The 22,305-nt window shown below is 42.9% G+C and overlaps 1 protein-coding gene across 1 annotated transcript in view; it reads right to left on the bottom strand.

The window, feature by feature from the left end:
- The window catches only part of DNAI1 (dynein axonemal intermediate chain 1), a 264,230-nt gene that overhangs the window by 3,435 nt on the left and 238,490 nt on the right, over positions 1 to 22,305 (bottom strand). Inside the window, exons 17-19 of the mRNA XM_074280236.1 lie at positions 17,785 to 17,933; positions 17,441 to 17,540; positions 16,386 to 16,571 (exon numbers count right to left, since the gene is read on the bottom strand). Coding sequence (XP_074136337.1) covers positions 16,386 to 16,571; positions 17,441 to 17,540; positions 17,785 to 17,933 — 435 coding nt within the window. The remainder of the gene's footprint in view (positions 1 to 16,385; positions 16,572 to 17,440; positions 17,541 to 17,784; positions 17,934 to 22,305) is intronic.

The raw sequence follows: 22,305 nt of genomic DNA, 5'->3' as shown, positions 1-22,305 counted from the left end.
GCAGACAGAGGTTGAGGGACTTGCCCAGACTCACATAACTAGTGAGTATCCAAGGCTGGATTTGACTCAGATATGTTCCTGACTCTGGCCCAGCACATGATCCACTAAGCAATCTACCTGCCTCCCAGACAAATTCAGGCTAACTGACTTGTCCAAGGTCATACTACTAGTAAGAGTCTGGGGCTGGGTTTGCATTTAGGTCTTCTTGACTTCTGGCCCATCATTCTACCTACCTGCCTCCACATAATGAATGGATACTTAAGAGATTTTAGTGCCTGGCTGAAATCAGGAAGACCTGAGTTCAAATTCAGCTTCAGACACTTATTAGTGACCCTGGGCAAGACAAAGTACTTTGTTAACTGTCAACAAAGTGTCAAATAGAGGAACTTTTAAAAGGCCAATTTTACTAATCAGCTCTGGAGCAGCTCCTGTTGTATCTTTGAATACACTGAGGACATAAGAGAGAGGATAAGAGAGGAATATTGGTTGGGTTGTTTTACTTAAAAATATTGACATATTTGTTTTTGTGTCACTTATATTTCTCAGTATACTCCTTCTCCCCCTCCTGAAAAGCTCTCCCTTATTACAAAGAATAAAAGAATGAAGGGAGGCAGAAGCCAGCTAGGCAAAACTAATCAATATATCAACCAAGTCTGATGTTAAATGTAGTTTTCCATACCTGCTGTACCCCACCCTTGCAGAAAAGAGAGACACATTCAGCTATGAAGCTCTTTTCTGAGGGCCAGGATTAGTCATTTTAATTTCATGTCATTCAGTTTTATTTGTTCTACTGTTGTTTTCATTTATACTGTTGAAATTATTGTGTATACCATTTTCCTGTTTTTAATTATTTTACTTTTTATCAGTTCATCTAAAACTTTCCATAATTCTCTGTATTTTGGCATAATCACTATTTCTTCTATCACAGTATTGTTACCTTCTATTACCTTCATGCATACCTTTTTTTTTTAAACCCAACTGATGCACATCTAATTTATTTCCAGTTCTTTACTACTATGGAACCTGCTTTTATTGATATTTTGGCATATAGAGGACCTATCCTTTTTAAAATTTAAATTATTGTCCTTCTTGGGATGTATGTCTAACAGTGAGACTTTGTAGTCAAAGAGTATAGAGATTTTGGTCATTTTCTTAGCAAAATTCTAAATTGAGCTCCAAAATGGTCAAACCAAATCATAGCTTCACCAAAAATGTATGAGTATGCCTGTCTTTCCCCCAACCCCTCCAACACTGACTCTTCCCATCTTTGACAATTTGCTGAATGTAAGGTGAAATCGCATATTTAAATTTCTCTTATTAGTGATTAAAAACATTCTTTCACGTGGTTGTTAGCAGTTTGGAATTAATCTTTTTGAGAACTGATGTTCCTATCTTATTATCTTGGGCTTTTAGTCTTATTCAAGTGTCAGTTCCCTAATCCTGACGCTTATCAGAGCTCATACTTGATCAGAGATAATAGAGTTGAAAGGGATCTCAGGGGCCATCTTGACCAACTCTCTCCCTTTTTACAGATGAGGAGACTGAAGCAAAGTAGTACTGGTGAAGTAATTTGTTCAGAGTAACAAAGATATTAAAAATCAGAGGTAGTATTTGAACCTCTGCTTCTGGAGCAAGTGCACCACCCTTTTCTTCATTTAATTGCTTTGTTTCTTATCCTACTTGTGTTAATTTTGCACACAAGTTCTTCAAGTAATAAGTATTTCAAAAATGCTTGTTGATTGTTTGATATGTTTCTGTGGGAGAAAGTTTCTTCACTCCTCCAAGTAGTCATCACTATCACCGCCAACTCTAATACAAGACAACAACAAACATTTACTGAGATCTGATTGGTAGAAGGCTTCTGTGTACTTTTACTAGGTACAGAGAAATATTGTGAGAGAAGAAAACATATATTCAGCTTCCACAGAGAGCTTTTTTAAAAGAAGCCTCAGGAGGTATCAGACGTGGAAGGGCAAAGTGGTAAGCAATGAAAAACACTTTTTAACCTTCCTTTTAATACATACATTTTTAATCCCAAGAAATACCACTGCCTTTGGCACAGAATCAAACTTCAGTATTAAGTATTCAGTATTATTTAGCTTCAGTAGAAAGAACACTAGATTTGGGATCAAGGGCAATACTGGAATGCTGAACCTCAAGACAGAGGACTTGAATTCAAATACCAGTTCTGCCTCTTACCAATTGTGTGACCTCAATTAAGTCTTAACCTCACTGAGTCTCAGTAAAATGAGAGAGTTGCTCTAGAGTAGGTCTTCTTAACCTTTTTCCACTTGTGATTCCTTTTCACCTGAGAAAATTTTATATGTATGTAAAATAGGTATATAATTCAAACATTTATTGATAATAAATCATAGTTTTGCAATGCCCACATTCAGTTATGAAGCCCCATCTGGAGTCATGACCCACAGCCGGGCTCTACATGACTGCTATTTTTGTGATTGTATTTTTGTAATAACAAGAGTTGGACTAAATTATTTTTGAGTTCTTCAGAGTCTAAATCACAAAATAACCAAATTTCTAAATTGGAACAGCTTTCAGTGCTTTTCTAGTCTTGTCCATACATGAAAGATAGAGGTCACAGTGGGGACCAGGTCCCCCAATTACAAATTTAACATGGCTTCCATACCTTTCCTGTATTTGAAAATGGATGTCCCATCCCACTAAGTTTCTTCTTCATCTGAATCACCTTCAGTTCCTCCAACTACTCTTCATGTGATAGGATTTAAAGATCTCTCAGTATCCCAGTCCCCATCTTTTTACATTCCAACTAAAGAGCCCCCAAATTCTAGATCCTTAGTAACTTGTATCATTCCTCATACCAGACTGTTTACTCACAAAAATGCAGTTTCTTTTTGGAATATTGTATAGAGCCTAAGGGCCTATTCCAGGTTCACAAGTGGTCATAGTGATGCTGTTAAAAGGGAACCCAAGAGGTGCCAAGAACTGAGCTGGCCATGAGTTCATGGAATTGGACACTTGTAACCTATGCCTCACCTCCAGATTCCTCTATTATTACTGTTAACATTTCATATTTACATGCTTTTTTCTTATTTTTCTTTTTTTAAATAAAGCACTTTCCTCACAAACTTATGAGACAGGCAATATAAGTATTATTAAGCAGGATTATTATTAAACTTAATTTGCAGATGTGGAAATTGATGCCTAGAGAGGTACAGTAACTTACATTTAATAAATATCAGAATTTCAAGTGGACATCAGACCACCAACTTTTTTTTTCCTGAGGCAATTGGGGTTAAGTGACTTGCCTAGGATCACACAGCTAGGAAGTGTTAAGTGTCTTGACACCAGATTTAAACTCAGGTCCTCCTGACTTCAGGGCTGCTCCCAGACAACCAACTTTTTTATGCCCCAGAATACAATATTTCCTTCCCCTTATGCTACAGAATGCAAATTATCTGGCAAGTCACTCATTCAATCATTCATTTTTTTCAGTCAGCAAATGTTCATCAAACATCTATTATGTGTAGAACACTGAACTACAAAGTTTAGATAAGATCCCAATCCTTTCTTTCATGAAACTCACACTCTAGAATCTACAGAATTTAGATTTAGTTCTGCAGGTCTAGAATCCAGATCTACAACTGATGAAGAGGTAACACCAAACACATAATTATAAGCCATAATATTACACGGTAACTGTCTGAGATGATGCATATGAGAGAGAGATGTGTATATGAGAGCTGAGGTAGATGTTTGGTATTTTTTGAGAAAGAGGTAGAAAAGCTTCCTGGAGGATGTGATATTTGCATTAAGATTTTAAGAATTCAGAGCAGGAAGAAGGGAATCTAAGGCATAAGTAAAGAGATTAGTAGAATTATGGAACTAAGAAAGTTCAAGGCACAATTGGGAGATTATAAGTCATAGAAGCTAGGATCAGGAAGTAGACAGAGGCTTATCAGAGTGGTTGGGGATCTTAGTTTCAGCTCTGGCTTTAAGAAGGACATTGATAAGTTTTGGAATGCCCAGGGAAAAGTAATCAGGAGAATGAAGACCTTTGAGATCCTGCCATGCTGGGCTGGTTGAAGGAACTGGGAATGTTCAACCTGGGGAGAAGAATTCATGCAGATAGGTATATAATTATTTGAAGGGTTGTTACCTAGAAGAGGAAGAAAAACTCAATTCTGTGTGATGCTGTAGTGCAGAACATGGAGTGACAAAAGAAATAGATTAAGCTTTGTATAAAGAAACTTCCTAGTAATTTGAACTGTCCCCAAATGGAATGGGTCACCTTAGGGGTGAAGAGTTTTCATATCACTTAAGATGATCAAACAAAGGTTGGCTGTCCACTTGTGGGATATGTTGAGGTAAGGAGGGAAAGAGGATCCTCATTTAACTGGGAGTTGGAGAAAATGCTCCCTTAAGTCTCTTCCAACTCTGAAATTCTGTGGATCTGGACAGAGGGCTTGTCCAAATGATTGGAACACAAAGTTTGTTGAGGAAAATAAAATGGGTCCCACCATTAGGGCTCCAGACCTTAGTGTAAATATGTTCTATTTGGAGACAAAGGGGAGATTTGTATAGTCACTGTGTTTCTTACCTTCATGGGAAGCCCCAAGGCTGGGGGAAAGGCAAAGAAGGAGCAGATGTTTATTCTCTTTTGGAGGAGATGTGATTCAGACATATGAGATGATGAGAAAACAGAACAGAGTGGAGAACTCATTTTGGTCTCGATAGTGGGCTACCTATCCCCGTGGCCTCCCTTTAACCTTGATGACAGAAGGCACAGGGAGGACAGGAGGCTGTACATGCTATCTTGAGCTTTGACTCAAGCTGTCTTCCACCTCCTCAACTTGGCAACTGAAAATCTACTTCCTTTTTTCTTCTCTTTTTGCCTTATAAAACAACATGGTACCGTGGGAAAATGTGCTAGATTGAAGGTAAGGTATTTGAGTTTGAATCCTGAGTTTTCCACTTAAGATGTGACCCAGGGGTATGTACTTAATGTGTCTGATAGTTGAATGAAATGGCTCTCAAAGTTCCTTTTAGCTCTAAATTGATGTCATTTAGGTCACTGAATGATTGTGGGGGAAAAGGACAAGGTGGAGGAGAAGGAAGAAGGCGGAGGGCCTTTGAAAAGGAGTGGCTTTCAGCTGCTCCAATATGATGTATTTCGGAGCTTTTTTTGCCTGCATGTGTTAGACCAGCTTTGAACCTGCATGACCAGCTGTTTCTTTTCTCACCTGGGGAATCATTCTGTGTTTATTCATTTGTCTGTCTGTCCTTATAAAGCAGAGACCTTGTTATCTGTGTCCAAGCCTGTCAAGCAGATCTCAGGCCCACTCAGAGTCTATGGGAATGTTGGTCTGGCCCAGCCACCCCCACATCCATGTGCCACCTGTACCCGCTGATTGCCCTGGCACCTGCCCTGGCCCTGCATGCCACTGGCTTATTTCCTTGCCCCGTGCTGGGAATAACTGGCACCTCCCCAGCTCTACTGCCGTTACTTCCTTTCCCCAGATGCCACCTGGGGTGGCTGGGCCCTCTGCCCCACCTCCTGGCACAGCCTGTACTGACAGCCACCCCCGCCCTGACATAAACCTCCCCCTCCCCTGGCATCAATTCTTCCTGTGCCCATGTCTGTCCTGGAATTAATCCCTCACCATCTGGGCCTGGTACTATGGGGAGGTATAGTCAGTTCATGGGAGACTAGTGAGGGGCAGAGATTGTTAACTTGCCTTTTAGCTAATGTGACCCAGAGCCAAATGGAACTAGACTGTAGGCAGGAAGAGATGGGTCCCTGGGGGCAAAGTATATGTAACTAAATATGGAGCTCAATTTGCCCCTGAATTTCAACTTATTGAAATCCTGAAAGCCTGGGAAATCCTGTTGCATAGTACTGATTTTGAGTTGATAGATACTTGGACTGTATTTTTTTTTTTGAACCAGAAATGGAAGTACATGGTCTGATAAAGGATATGACTTTTACAAGGCCTCATTAACAGCAGTTTTCTTGAAATTGGAATTACTTTGGGAAAAAAAAGGTCGTGTTGCACCTATCAGTGAGAGGAAGTATGGTTTAATGGTCATGGCGTGGACTTGTTCAGTTATTTAGTTGTATTTTACTCCTTGTGACCCTTTTTGAGGTTTTCTTGACAGAGATGCTGGAGTCATTTGCCATTTCCTTTTCCAGTTCATTTTCCAGATGAAGAAACTGAGGAAAAATTAAATTACTTGCCCAGAGTCACACATCTGTAAGTGTTGGAGGCCAGATTTGAACTCAGAAAGATGAATCTTCCTAACTCTAGGGCTAGCACTCTTTTGGCTTCGCTATCTTGCTGCCCCTATCACAGTGTCAGAGTATTTTTATTCAAATCTAAGTTCTGCCACTTAATGCTAGTCCAGATTTCTGTAATGTATACAAATTCACAAAATACGTTCATTATAACAAGTAGCATGACTTTATTATTTCTATTTTACAGATAAGGAAACAGGCTCAGTAGTTTGATTCTGGATCATGTAATAAGTGTCAGAACCAAAGTTTTGCAATCATGTCTCTCTTGAATGGAGATCTAGCACTTTTTTTCCTTTAAAAATATTTTTTCAATTATTAAAACATTTATTTTCTTTCTTGCCTCCTCTCCATTTAAATTTTTTTAAAAATCAAAATGATCAAAAACAAATTCATATTGGTTCTCTCAAAAAAGTCCCATTCTGCACCTCAGGTATATCTCTTCTCTGCTGGGGGTGGATAGCATTTGAACAATTTTCACTATTCCACTTTGATGAACTTAATATATGCTTGACCATGGAAAACTCACCATTTCTTGGAACCTATTTTCTCAAGTCAGCTTCAAATCCTAACTCTTACACATGCTGTAACCATAGGCAAGTAACTTAATCTTTCCGTTCCCCAGGCAACTCTCTATGACTTATCAATTGTAGTACAGGCCCCAATCTGTATTGGGAGAGAGAGTTCCTTATGCAAATTAATCATGGGTCTTCTCCGAAATGAAGGGAGAATCTGGATGATTTCAGAGATCCTATCTAGCTCAAAATCTTAGGATCCTAGGAAATATGCTGAAAGCTGAGAAAGAGACAAGGCATGGGTGGCAGGGAACTTGACACAGGAAGGGGGATCTAGGATATTTATCTCTTTATCTGCCAGTGAGCCAAGAGCCAGAAGAAGCCAGTAACCAGGAAGCTAAGAGGGAAAGGAACCCAAACAGGAAGGTCAAGAAGAACCTGCTATTTTAGGATCAAAAAGGAGGTTGGTCGCAAGCTGGCAAATGGCAAGAGAGGATGCTATGTGGCAGGGCCAAAAGCTAGGATGAGAATCGAGGAAGAGACGAAGTGCTGCTTGTCTACCTGAGAACAGGGACGCCAGGAGAGCAAAGCTTGGGTGTCCGGGCAAAGAGCAAAGCCTAGTGGCTAGCTAAAGACTGGATTTGTTGGCTGAGGCCAAAGACAGAACGATCAGGGAAAGAAAGCAGCCGTGGTATCAGGAGCTGCCGGCTCCTTATTCTCCCTCTGCCAGCCAGGCATTTCCACTTGTCTTAACCTATGAAATGAGCCAACTCTATTCTGTGCCAAGCATATGGGCCAGCCAAAGCACCTCTGTCCAAACTTGTTTACACTGAAAGCAGCTCAGGCCTTGAGCACGGAACCTATATGGTTGACCTTTGGTTTGGGAATCTTCAGGTCAGAATCAGGCTCTACTCTTACCACTGGTCCTTTGAGCCTGTTACCCATAGATCTCCTTTCCAGATTCTGACTTTCCCCCTTCCCCAGATTTTCTGCTTGAGTCCCTGAGATTTGCTCCTCTATCTTGTGTTTGTGATGGATTTCAAGTTGAAAGAGGACTTGGAGATCATTTAAGCTGACTGTTATTCCTGCTGCCTGACTTCCCAAACTCTGAAGCTGCCTGGGTGTTCAGTAATTTTGGACTCTTTCTTCCCTTAGCTGATTAGTACAGACCAGCTCTCTACTCTTTTGGTTCAAGTACTTTTTTTCCACCTCAATAATAACTTTTTATTTTCAAAATACAACATGCAAAGATATTTTTCAACATTCACCTTTGCAAAACTTTGTGTTTCAAATTTTTCTCCTTCCCATCTCCTGTTAAACATGTTAAACAGTACCGTTCTTCTATACATATTTCCACATTTATCATGGTGCACAAGAAAAATCATCATACTTCCTAGTTTTCTCCACTCTGCTCCTCAAATGATTGTCCCTCTAAGTCTATCTGAAATCTTAGTCCTGCCCCTTTGCCATTCAGGACCTGGCATCATATTCTGGGGTAGAATGAGCCAAACATATTCAGAGCTAAGCATCTGGGTCAGCCAGAACATCCCTGCTCAGATTTCATTAGGGCCCAGAGAAACATGAAACTTGTCCTTTATGGAAACTTCCTTTTTATTCCTTGAGGTATTTTTTTTGAAGGGGAAATGGCTTGTCTCTAGTGAATATATATTTTTAAGTCAAGTGCCTTTTTATAGCTCAGTAGGTGGTTTTTGTGGCAAGTTTGGTTTTTGACCTGGAAAAAGGAAAGAAACAAGAAATGGAAGGATAAGAGGAAGAAAGAAAGAAGGAAGAAAGAAATAAAGGAGGAAAGAAGGAAGGAAGGAAGAAAGGGGGGAAGGGAGGGAGAGGGGAAGGGAAGAAGGAAAGAGGAAGGGAGAGAAGAAGGTTGGAAGGAAAGGAAGCAAGGAAAGAAGAGAGGGAAGAAAGGAAAGGAATCGAGGGAGGGAGGGAGGAAGAAAGGAAGCAATTATTTACTAAGTGCCTACTAATACATGCCAGCAATGTGCTAAGCACTTCGTAAATATTAGCTCATTTGGTGGGGTTGAAAGTGATGGCCATGGATCATGATTTTCTGGCCTGTCAGAGAAAGAGAGAATGGGCTTTACCACTTGCACTCATCACAAGTGGAGGTAAAGGTACAAATGGAAGCAGCAAACTCAAATCTTAGAAACTAGACCATCAAGATAGAATCTGAGCCCACACCCAGAGAAAGGATTCTCAACCCCAGTCCCACCCTCTGTGGGAGAAACTGAAACTAGGCAGAGAAACAAGGGCTCTGTATCAGTACTGGAAATTTAGGGGATGCTGAAAACACCACCCCAAGCCAAAAAGCCCTTCCCTTTTTGCATGTCACACCCCCATGCGGGCACTTCTACACCAGACCCTAACTCCCCACTCATTCCCAGCAGTTTAGAAATCTCATGGAGACCCAAGGGCATTTTTTCCCCTCAGGAAAGTTGACCCCATTCCCCTCTTCCTGCTCCAAATTGTCCAAGGTGTGGAACTTGCTAGTAACTGATCTGTACCTCAGGAGTGGCTGGCACTGGCCTGCTGCTGGCCCTGCTAAAGATTGACAGCATGTCGGCTTTTGGCCACCATAAGATGACCTATTTACCCCAAATGCCCATTTTCAGCCACAGTGCCACAGCCCAAGCCATGGAGCTCGTCTCAGAGTTCGAAGGCCACTTCCAATTCCTAGGCAGACCCTGACCTTTCAATGAGATAACCTAACCAAGGCCATGCCACCTTGGGTGGGTGGTTTTAATTGAGCTCCTTCCTTCCCATCAGGCAGCTTTCTGGGCAGCTCCTTCTGGTTCTATAGCCAAACCATCTCTCTGGAGATGCAGAGAACAAAGACTTCTTATTCCCTTTTCTCCATTACTGGAGCTGTAGAGACAAGCCCAGGTTTCCTTAGCTTTCCTCCTCCTTCCCACCCTGTATGGTGCTTTCCCCTTCACATTCCTTTTAAGCCTAAAGCCGACGCTCTTTTCTCTCCTGGTGCAGAAGATGGAAAATAGGATCTTTGCTCCTATTGACTTTTTTTTTTTTTTTTTTAGAGAGGGAAGGTCCATCTCTAAGCCCACCTGAGCTCCTGCTCCTTCCTCCTATACCAGGAGGTAGGGATAATAAGGAGAAGGACCAATGGGTAGTGTTTTAAAAGAATATATAATAAAGGAAGCCTCCATACACCCAGCTCCCAGATATTCAGCTTCCTAGCTTCCCACCTACTCAGATACTCACATAGCCAATTCTCCACACTCTCAGAAACCTAGAGATCCCCTCCCCCAGGGAAGACAGAAAGGAGCCAGGCTGGATCCGTGCCAGGATTGGCCTGGGATAAAATCTCTAATTCTTCTCTGCCTATAATCAGACATAACCTGCCTTCTGCTTTCTCTCCCAGAAGTCAATGTGAATGGCCAAAGGGGGAACATTCAGTACCCACAAATAACAGGAATCTCCGGGATGACCCCTCCCATTTTTGTCCTTTCTTTTCCTCAGCCTAAACTAGAAATCAAGTTCAGGGTCGTGTGCAAAGTACAGGCTCGGTAAATATTTGTGCAATTGAATGAATGGATATCATCAGCAGCTCTTGGAGTACACATTTTCTCTGCTTTCTCCCCACTGCCTAATGCCCCCAGGAGATGTTTAGGTCTTCCGAGAGAGTCCTTCAGAAGCTGCCCTTCTGGTAGCCTCATTAGGATACGTTCCCCTGGGCAGCATGATCTGGCCTTGGGTTAGGGAGCTGAGAAAAGACTGTTTCTGGCTGTAATTTTGTCTGAGACTCAGTGCTTTTGGTCAAGGTTTTGACATCCCAAGCTGCTGGCTTTCACTGGCCTAGACAACTCAGCATTTTCCCTGAACATTGTACTTGTAATCAGAGGAAGTGGGTTTGAATCCTGTTTTGGACATTTACTACAAATATGTCTGTAAGCCAAGTCATTTAAGTTCTTTGGGCTTCATTTTAAAATGAGAGGGGTTGGAATCCCTAAGGTCCTTTCTAGGGCTTCGATCCAATGAAAATCCTTGGCCTCTGCCCTGTCCTCCCTCAGGCAATGGGACCTTCTTTTTTTCCTATTCTGCTCTTTATAATCAATCACTTTAGTTTACTCATTGGCAGGCAATGTGGTGTGCAGGGAGCCTGCTGGGTTTGGAGTTGGGAGACAAGGGTCTTCACACTACTTAATATCTGACCTGGTTGTCTCACTTCAGCCTCCATTTCCTCATTGTTAAATGGGGTTGATCATGCTGGCACTGCCTATCTCATTGGGTTGTTGTGCAGGAAATGCTCTGTGAAACCTCCAATGCCTTAGAATCAAGGACAATTTTTTTTTGGTATCAAACATTGATAAAAGAATAAAAGAAAGTCATTGGAGAAGGATTAAACAAACTGTGATACATTAATATAGCGGAATAGTATGCTGTGATAAAGAATATGAAAAATTCAGAAAAGCGGAGGAGTAATGAACTGATAAGATGTGATCTAAGAAAACAATATACACAATAATGATTCAAATGAAAGAACAAAAAACAATCTGAAGGCTTTGTAATTAAGTTATCTAAAGCTTAGTGCTGGAGAAGAGCTGACAAAACATATTTTCCTCCTTCTTCATAGAAGTGGAGGGTTATGGGTGTGGAAATTTTTCTCTCAGATACTGTTGATGTATTGGTTGTTTTTTGCTGAACTGCTTTTCCCCTCTTTTTAATTCTTTGTTACAAGGGATGGCTCAGTGGGTAGGGGAGGAAAGAGAGCTATATTTAGAAATGAAAGTGATATAAAAATAAAAGTTATCTACAAAAATTTCAAAAAGGAAATGTGAGCTATTCTTAATCATCCCATAGAAGCTGAATGCCTAGATTTGACACAGCAGACCCATCTAGATATTAGATAGCCATGTCCCCTGCTCTTGGTGGAGAAGAAAAAGGGATTATCTAAAGAACTTTGGGGGTAAACTTAGTGTTGTACTGAATAATTCTTTTTTTCTAGGTTGTGGGAGGAACTCCAATATCTTTTGAATTATTTTCTACTTCTCTTCGATCATGAGAAAGGAATAAGCTAATGATTTAAGGAAGTATGGAGGAGAGGCATCAAAATCCTAGTTATAATAATGAAATTTCCTAATTGGCTGAAAGTGAGTCTGGAATTATGAAGCACTGAGCCATTTTGGTTCAAAGTAACTAAGTATAGGAATCCTAAATCTTCAAATCAGGTGGGAGTGATTCTGAGTTCAGGGTGGTGGGCTCCAGTCACAGGGAATCATGGGACCAAGCAAGGCCCAGAAAACTTTAACTCTAGAAAAGTTTTATAAGTCTGGATAATGCCCAATCTGTACTGGAGAGGGAGGGCTTCTCTCCCCCTTCCATCCATTTTCAACCGCCTGCAACCTCATTCTTGCTATTTATATATGCTATTCTTCCTCTCTCATTCCAAAAAAAAAACAAAACCCAAAAATGTTTTGGCCTGGAGTGTGTGGTGTCAAGAATAAGGAGAGGGGGAAAAAAAGCGTGGGTACTAAGACCAGGTGCTAAGTTGCAGTGGCGATGGTGGAAGAAGGGGGAGGCATATATAGTCAATGATTGGAATTCATAGGACTGAAGCCAGAGAACCAAGTCAGTTCTGAATGATAAAAAGGAAGCTGGCATCCTGAGCAAGGGAAAACATTCAGCAAAGACTGGAGCTTGGAAAATCCATAGGCCAAGGACAAGGATCCTTTCTGAGAAGGGGCTGACCCTCCAGAAACTTGTGGTCAGCCATGTTTATGGCTGCTCAGGAGGAAACCCTTTCAGGAAGAAAAGGATCATCTTAGATATGGCAAAGCAAATTCTAGGAAATGGACCAATTGCTTTTCAAAAAGCCACCTTTCATTTCCTGAGCTCTTTAGGGGTAAGGGTGACTCCTAAAGACCACCACTGAGCACAAGGGTCCCTTTGTCTCTGACAAAGGCAGTTTGGAGAGCTCAGAAGGTACTGTCAAGGATTCAGCTGCCTTTGACCTTTGTGACAGTCATTTTTGCCCAGCTCTTTTGTATAGGACTGGGGTTTAGGACTGCAGGCGGCTTTCTGCACCTCAAGCATGGTACTCTCTCGGAGACCCATGGAATGCTTGCTTGGGAAAAGAAGGAACTAGGTTCCCTGGCACCATAATATCCTCATGTGCGGGGCTTTCTTGCTCTCCTCCCTTCTTACATAATTCCCTATAAAACTAAATCATGAACACCAGTTTAGAAACACCCTGGAGAGGCTCTATCTATCTCCTTATATAAGCTGTCCACAGGCAATCCCAAAAGAAAAGCTGATGCTGTCTTTAGGGTTAAGGTAGTGGCTGCTGCCTTGCTGCTTTCACAACTCAATGGCCTTGCTTTCCCAGTTCTGGTCATGTGAGCCAGTGCCTCTAGCACAGATCTTTGGGACATACTAATCACTTCCTTCCTTTGGGTATATTTGTAGGTCCATTTTGGGGGAAGGCATGCTGCTTCACTGGATTTGCCATTTTGCAGTCTCCTCCTGGCTCAGCCAGATCCTTTCAAGTATGTAAGGTTGGGAACTGTTCTCTGTTCTCTTGATGGGAAGCCATTATGCCAGGCCTGGGCTCCAGGAGGTCTCTGGTCCCATTGATGGCCATGTCCCCTAGTTAGGGCTCCCCCCTTGCTTTAGCAAGACCAAATGCATTCCTCTCTGCATCCCCAGGAGAGTTAGCCCAGCCGCCAGGAACGCGCCCTCATTAAGCGGCAACGGAAACAGGATTTCTCAGGCAGACACATTTTCACAGCCTCCTAAAACTCAGTGCAAATTAATTAAGAACATATTTTATCAGCTACAAGATTCATCTCCAAGTACAACTAACTCCTGAAACAAGGCCCAGAGCTCAAAACTGGGCTATATACGCTGCTCCTGCTTACTATGGCACGTTTAGCCAATTAAACCCCCTCTCTTTCATGCCTCCTTTATTCTGTGGTATTTATAGCCACCCCAACGATGGCATTAGTGGTAATTACAGGCCAGGCGCGCTGATTCTCCGTCTTGGGCCCATTGTCTCTACTTTGACCATTATTACTAAGTTGGCAAGAACAGCCATCCATGGAAACGTGCACCCCATATTAATAAGTATGAGTACCCCAGGCAGCTGGGACACTGGGAGGTAGGGTGAGGATATGAGACTGAGGGAGCCAGCACAGTAGGAGATCATCCTGCTCCCATTTATTAATCCTGTAATTTCTGTTCCTGGTTAGATAGGACCCTGTTCCTGCCTGGGCCCCCCTCATGAGATGGGCCCTAGCTTCTATTCTCTGGAAAGTCAGTTCACCTGTGAAGGGCTTCAGGGTCCTGAGTGCTTGGGTATCCTGGTAGTATGTGCTAGGGGAAAGAACAATGGACTTGGATTCTGAAGACCTGGGTTGGAGTCTGGGCCTTGTCACTAACTGGCTCTGGGACCCTGCGCAGGTAATTTTTACAGAAGAATCTCAGCCATATAGGATCTGTGATTCTGGACCCTGGGATCTTGGGAAGCCTAGTTGCAGGGCAGTTTAGTCAGGCTCTTGTGTCTTGGGCAGGACATAGATAGCAGTCCCTATTTTTAATCCCACAGCTCTGAAATTCTCTATGAAACTGGATTGGAAGAGAAAGGCCTTGGCATCAGCTCAGTGGCCCTGGACATTGCTTTGTGGGAGCACTGAATCAGCCAATCCTTTCTCTTGCCTGCATCTCAGTCAGGCCCACCCAGCCCATAACTCAGCCCACGCTCATCAGGAGCTCACCCTGGAAACGGAATAACCCTTTGAGCTAGGTTTACCTGGCCTGGCATGGACTCTGGATTCTGGGCTGGGCTGGGTTGTGCACTTGGAGCTGGTTCTGGGCTGGAATCTGCCCTGTGAACTAAGACTCTGGGCAAGTCCTAACTGCATTATAGCTAAAGTGAACTGAATAGAGGGAGAAGACTCAACAGAGCAGAGGAGCCAAATCATGGCTGATTTTACTTCTCTTTCCACATCCGGTTTCTCAATGCTGAGAAAACCCCCCATCCCACTTTGCCTCTGACCTCACTTTCCCAAGCCAGCAAAAAGATCAATGGACCAATCCCTTCTGCCGTGGAAATCTTATCTATTCCTCTACCTCTAAGTAGATATACCCACATTTCCTCTAGCTTCCATTTCTTCCAAGGATCACAAATTAGAATCTCTGTCAGGCATCTCTTACTGGATGTCCCATAAATCATCCAACCAAGATGCCACAAACCAAGGACATCATCTTCCTCTCAAACCTTCTACTTTCTCCTGATTCAGCCAAGGGCAGCTCAGTGTCCTTTTCCCTTCATCACCTGACCAGAGAGCATGTGGGTGATCTGTTTCTCAAAGTGTCCATGGTCAAATGGTGAGAAGCTATGGATCTCCATGGTGAAACTTTGTGGCATAAGGAGTAGCCATGAGTCCAAGTGCAGGCTACCCCCCATTGTTCTTCCCATTGCTAATCTCCTGTACTTCCTCCCCATGGTGGAGCAAAATTTGGATATGCACCTCTTGGTCCTCATGAGCTTCCTTGCTTAATTCCTATAATCCTCTTCCTGTCTCCCAAACTGTGCTAACTATGGGTGTTCCCCTGACAGCCCCTCAAAACTTTCCTTGGCTCCCAAACATATCACGTTCCTCCGCCTCCTAGGTAATGTTTTTACTTTTGTTTCCAAAGTTATTTCTCCCTCTGGCCTCAGATAGGAAAAACTTTCTTTTGAAAGAAAGGAAGAAAGGAAAGAAGGAAGAACATGCTATCTATACATGAACCATTCCTGAAAGTGGTTGATTTTCAGATTTATGATATGTATAAATTATAATGCATTCATTTTTTTCATGTAGTATTAAATAAGGGATTTCTCCTTCCCTCCCTCTTTCTCTTTTTCCCTTTCTCTTTCTTTCTCTGTCTGTCTCTGTCTTTGTGTCTCTCTCTCTGCCTGTCTCTCTGCTCTGACTTTGTCTCTGTCTCTCTGTGTCTCTCTCTGTGTGTCTGTCTCTCTGCCTTTGACTTTGTCTCTCTGCTCTGACCTTGTCTCTGTCTCTCTGTGTGTCTCTGTGTATGTGTCTCTGTCTCTCTGCCTTTGACTTTGTCTCTCTGCTTCTGACCTTGTCTCTGTCTCTCTGTGTGTCTCTCTGTGTGTGTGTCTCTGTCTCTCTGCCTTTGACTTTGTCTCTCTGCTTCTGACCTTGTTTCTGTCTCTCTGTGTGTCTCTCTCTGTCTCTGTGTGTATGTGTCTATCTCTCTGCCTTTGACTTTCTCTTTGTCTCTCTATCTCTTTGTCTCTCTATCTCTTTGTCTGTCTCTGTCGTTATCTCTCTGTCTCTCTGCTTCTGACTTTGTCTCTGTCTCTCTGCCTCTCTCTCTCGGGCCTTCTCACCATCTCTCCCCAGAAAACTCCCTTGGGGAGCACTGTCTAGTTCCACTTGCCTAGGATAGTCTATGATTGACCGAAGTAAATATCCAGAGGCTGTTGAGACTAACCCACTTCTCTCAGAATTTTCTCCAGAAACCCCGACCTGTTTCCCAGATGACTGGCATTTTCTGGAGCCTGCTGGTTTCTCTCCTGTGAAGGAGTTTACAGTCTAGGTCAATGTGCCTACCTTAGGCATCTTGCGCAGATTGGGTGAGAGTTTGAGGGAGGTAATCTGACCACGATCATCCCCGACAATAATGATAGGGTGGATAGCATTGAATTGCACATGGGTAATCTTATTTTTCTTCTTTGCCACCACTGGCTGGTTGCAGATTGCCTCATATTTGTTGATGACCAGGTCAAACACATGGGCCTGGAAGGAGGAAACATTGAAAGATGTGTTTTTGACAATAAAAAACCAACAAACCAGATCAACCATCAGGATCATGAGGTAATAGTAACTGGTATGTAAATAAAGGTGTGGCTCAGGCAAAGGGGTGCTTTGGGTCACAGGGCCATGAACAGCAAGAATCTGTTTCATAACATTGTCCGGGGCCTGAGAATTCATCTCGTCCCAGCCCCTCTTTTTTCTAAACTGAGGCCTAGATAAAACGATTTGTTTATGATCGCACAGAAAATTAGTGCCCTATCCAGGATTAGAATTGGCCTCCATCTAAATTCTCTTTTAAACTCAGAACAATTCATTTGGGCAAAGCCCTGATGGAGGGAGTGCCCATCAGTGGTTGCAACTGCCATGTAGTAAACACTAAAAGGATCTAAATCCATTTGATTAAGGCTGCTCAGCTTGAAGCTCACAGGCCTCCAAGAGGTCTCTGGATAGATTTCAGGGAGTCTTTGAACTTCGATGAGAAAAAAAAAAAAGTAAAAAAAAATCAACACGACATCTTTATTTGGTGCAATGGAAGGAGCATTCGCTCTAGAGTTAAAGGATCCAGCCTCAATTCTTGCCTCTGAGGTTTACTACCTATGACATCTTAGGTCCTCAACTGTCCCTGCCCTCAAGGAGCTTACTTTCTAATGAAGAAGATGACCTGCAAATAAGTAGATGCCTATATTCAACATAAATAGAAGGTAATTTCAGAAGCCCAATCAGGACCAGAACAGATTCATGCACTGCCAAATCCTTCCCTACCCTACTATCTGAAGCTCCAGACCTTACCACCTGACCTCAGCCTGGCAAAAGTGAACTTGGGAGATGGGGGTTGGTGACAAGGCTCTTACCTTCCCATCAGTGGTGACTGCAGCAAAGACCGTAGAGGAATATGGGGCCCAAGCCACATCACCCACAGCGGAATTCAAGTCATAGATGAACATGGGTTTCCTGGAACAATGAGACAATAAAGCCGAGGGAGAAATAAGTCAGAAAATAGCTACTGAATGCCTTTTCTTGTGGGGCTTGGGTCCTATCCCTGAGAGGATGATCCCTAGGCTGCTTCTTGCCCCCCCTCCTCCTTCAAGTCTTATTTGGTATTTGGTTCTCAGGTTATTTCCTCCCTCCCATCCTCCCCCCCATCCTCCCCCCTTCCCTCACTTGATGATATGTCCCAGAATTCTTTTTCCCTCACTTGATGGTGTGGTCCCAGATTTTCACTGTCCAGTCTGAGCTGCAGGACATAAAGACTTTGGAATGGTATGGGTTCCAGGTCACTGCATCCACTGCCATATTGTGGGCCTCAAACGTGTCAAGAAATTGGCTGGAGTAGGTTTTGGAGCACTATGGTGTAATCAGAGATCAGCAGTCACTCTTCTCCTCAGGACAGAAGCGGGCTAGGTAGGCTTGGAATCAGAATCTGAGTTTAAATCCTATCCTAAACACATACAGCTGTGTGATCATGAGCAAGCCTTTCAACTTCTCAATGCCTCCATTTTCTCAATTGTAAAATGAGGGTAGTGGATTTGAGGGCCTCTAGATAAACTGATAGTGCTGTGACTGTGAAGGATTTGGAGCCTTATCTGATCTATCTTGTCATTTGCTAGGACAGAGAGTCAGAATGTGGTCCAGGGCATTCTTCTCCCGGGCTAATCTCCTTTCCACAGCTTCCCTGTATCTGTAAAAGCAAAAGATGCTTCCTGGCCAATAAATAAACAAATGAATGAGTGAAAAAAAAGAAATTTCTCTCGTGGAGGAGACAGAGATTAAGAATATTCCTGAAATTCAGGCCCCCAAAAATTAGTTGAAGTCATTTGTTCCCCCTATCACCATAGGACAGGCAGAGTGAAGGCTCCTCAAGACCAGACCCATGTTAGGGCCCCTCCCAGCTGATAGGTAGAGGGAGAAACCTAGGCTCCATGGGAAAAGAGGAACAAAATAGTGGTTAACTTGTTCCTCTAGAAGGGAGATCTCTAGTAGTATGCCCAGGTTTGAGCTGTCCTTGACCCTGTCAATAGAGTCTATTCAGCATTTCTACCCATCATTTAGATGAAAGCAGATTTGGTGGGCTTAGTCTATCTGACAATTACACAAAGGTGAGAGGAAGAACTAACACATCTGATGGCGTCAGGATCCCCCCCCAAAAAAAAAATCCTGAAAAGTTAGAAGGATAGACTAGATCTAGTAAAATGAAATTTAATAGAGATCCACATAGAACCCTTTATTTTCCTTTAAAAAAAGATTAACAAATAATCTGAACAAGCATGATGTAGAGGAGACATGACCAAGTTATAGTTTATGTTGAAAAATTCTGGAGACTTAAGTAGAAAATAGGAACCACTAATGTACAGTGCTTAGCACATCATAGATGCTTAATAAATGCTAACTGACTGAATTGTTTACCTTACTAGCCAACCAAATGTGATCTTTTCTTAAAATTAAGTTTTATTTTGTTTTCAGATCTATATTCTCTCCCTGTCCCTAAGGGAAGGGATTATCTTTTTTTTATGATATATGTTTGTATCGCCAGAACTTAGCACAGTGCCTGGCATATACTATATCCCTTAATAAAGCTTGTTACCTACCGTTTAGAAGAGGATGATCAGAATGATGAGAGGATTGGAGAATAAAGAGAGACTGAAGAAATCCTAGTGGTCAGAGCACTAACCCTGGAGGAGTCAGGAGGGCCTGAGTTCAAATGTGACCTCAGACATTTGCTAGTTGTGTGACCCTGGACACAAGTCACTTACTTTCAACTGCCTCCCCCTCAAAACAAACAAAAAAGAACCTGAGGATGCCTAGTTCATAGGAGATTATTTGGAGAGAGGGTATGATAATTGTTTTCCAGTATTTGATAGATTATTATAAGAAAGGTTAGATTTTCTTGTTTTGCTTGCAGAGAATAGAACTAGGAGGAAATGGTAGAAGTTATAGAGGCAAATTTCCATTCTATATAAGGAAAATTTTTCAAATAATTTATACTCTCCAAAGGTTCATCACTACAGTTTTTTCTAGCAGGGCCTGAATTACTACTTGTCATTGATGTTGAAGGCAGGCTTCCTTTCAGGCAAAGGTTGGACTAGATAACATCTGAGGTTCCTTTTAGCTCTGGAAAATTTTGTGATCTTGTCACTCCTCAGTGCCAGGGAGATGGGGCCTACTGTCTACCTTAAAATAACATGGGGAAAGAAGCCTACCCTCACCTGAGAAGCAGACAAGATTAAGACATATCAGAATGAAATCTTCAAACCCAGAAGGGTTGCAAGACCTTAGACTCCATTCATGGCAATGGCCAAGGGACATATCCATAAAGTTAGAATAGGGCTATGAAGTAAGAATACTGACTTTGGAGCCCAGGCACAAAATAACTTTTCCTTCCAGGGGCAGGGTCTAAAGCCAAAGTACAACTCTGGGGCCAAAGGAAGACAAGTGTTTGTTTTAGACCCAGATGAGGACTAATAAAAATAATTAATGATATAATAATTTATATTATTATTACATTTGTTATATTATTTATATGTAATATATATATGTATACATTTATATAGCATTCTTCATGTGCCAGGCACTGTGCTAATAATAAATACTTTACAATTATTATCTTATGTGATCTTTACAACAGCCCTGGGAAGTGGGTGCTATTGTTGTCCCCATTTCACAGATAAAGAAACTGAGGTAGCTAAAGATGAATTAAAGATGACTTGCTCAGGGTCACACAGCTAGCTAGTGAGGCCAGATTTGAGCTTCCCAGATTCCTAGCATGCTGCCATGTAAGATAAATCCATGACTACAATCTTTATGCCCATAAAATGCACATGGTTTGGGGGGCAGCATGGAGAGGGAGAAGGAAGGGAGTGTTTCCCCGTGTACTCACCGGACTCACTGATGGATTATCCACTCTCTGTTAGAACCACAACCCAACTTCCCCTGGAGCCAAAGATAGATGTGTTTGGGGCTTCCATTTTCCCTTTGCCCCAGATCTCCCAGGCAAAGGTCACATGGGTGCTCTCAGTGGCAAAGGGTCACAGTCAGACCAGGAGAGACCGGGAGAAATGAGCTGTGAGTGGGGTAGCCCCATGGTCCACATGTGAAGAGTTAGCCAAGGGCTCTTATCTTGGGTCTCAGACATTACCTCCCCCTTCCTCATCCCCCCCTTGTCCCCCTCCCCAGTTCTTTGACAAGAGAACGTGGTTGTTGGAAACAGAAAGAAGAGGATTGACATCTGGGAATTCAAGCCTGTCAAGGTTAGAGATTGGGAGGACTTAGGTGGAGGATAGTGCTAGAAGGAAGGAGATGGGATAACCTGCGTTCACTTACTCCTTCGGTCCCTAGTTAGAGGGAAAGGCATAATGGGGTGGATCCCATTGTGCAAGGGAGAAAGCAAAAAAAAAAAAAAAAGACAGTGGCCAGTCTTGCCATCAGCCTTCCCCCTAAAGTCTCTGACTTGGGTTTGGAAACAGCTCTACCCCCTTAATACCCAAATATGCTTGGAAGATTCACTTCAATTCTTTGGGCCTCAGTTTCCTTATCTGTAAAACTAAGGGAATTGAATGAGAGCTACTATTGTAACAGGTTGGAGTGAGTGGTGGATGGGGCTAGCTTTCTGGTCCTGCCAGTACATTAGCTTTCCTGGGCCTTCTCTCAAGCTTCGCCATAAGGCTATTTGGTCCTCAAGGGCCAGGACTTGGCAAGTTCCTCAGTCAGGGCCCTCCCCTCTTCCTGCCACCACACTTGCATACCAAGCAGATCCCTGATCCCTGGCAAAGAGGTGGCCTGGGCTTGCTGCTTCATAAGAATGCAGAGAGCCCTGTGGGTAATTAAGATAATGATTTACTTGGCTTCAGAAATGCTAATAGCAGAGCACTCTTCTGTTTTCAAAAATTGTTCTGGGCTAAAAATTAGCGAGTTACCATGTTGCTGGGGTGGGGGGAGCGGGGGAGGGGGGTAGCGGAGTGGGAAGGGAAGGAGGAGGATGGTTGTTAATCTCTGGTCCAAATAAAATGTTTTCAGAAATATAATGAATTGGTAGAAAGCCGTAGAGGCCCTACAAGGCCCAGCTCTGATCTCTCTTCTTCTACGAAATTGTTTTTCCATTGTTTATATGTTTATTTTGGGGAGAACTTAGTGAGGCCCTCCCTATCTCCACCCCCCCACTCCAAAGTGAGCACCCCTCTCCCTGACCCTTTCCTGCACGAATCAGTGACGTGATTGGTCCTTGACCATTCACTGTCCAAGATTTATGAATCTTGTCCCCCAAACCTGACCAACAACTCTTTAAAGAATGGGGATACTTCTCTACTAACCCCCACCTTTCCCCCATCCTCCTTGGCATCAGGCCAGGCACCCAAAAGTTGTTCATACAGGCTCATTGTTGGACTGAAATCAGCTCCCAGAAGTTGGACCCGGGGTTCCTAATGGAAAAATGCTTGAGTCCTTCCACCCTCTCCTTTCCATTTAAACAGGTCCCTTCAGGAAGCTGGGGATGGCCCCTCCCACCCACTCCTTGGGAAACCTGTGACAAACTGGAATTCATTAATGGAGGCGTCTGTTTTATGTCAGCCCTTGGATCTGCCCATTTTTCTATCTGTCTTGCCTGTCTCTCTAGGGCCTATGGCTTCCTGAGGGTGGGCCTGGGGCTGTTTAACTTTGGCTAGGGGCTTAGAGAGGAGGGATCATAAGATTTGGAGCTGGAAGAGATCTCTAAGATCAGTGCAAC

The sequence above is a fragment of the Sminthopsis crassicaudata genome, chromosome 1 (genome assembly GCF_048593235.1).
Source record: "Sminthopsis crassicaudata isolate SCR6 chromosome 1, ASM4859323v1, whole genome shotgun sequence".
NCBI classification, from domain to species: Eukaryota; Metazoa; Chordata; class Mammalia; order Dasyuromorphia; family Dasyuridae; genus Sminthopsis; species Sminthopsis crassicaudata.
The sequence above is the reverse complement of the archived record's forward strand: the minus strand, read 5'-3'. Positions and strand labels throughout refer to the sequence as shown.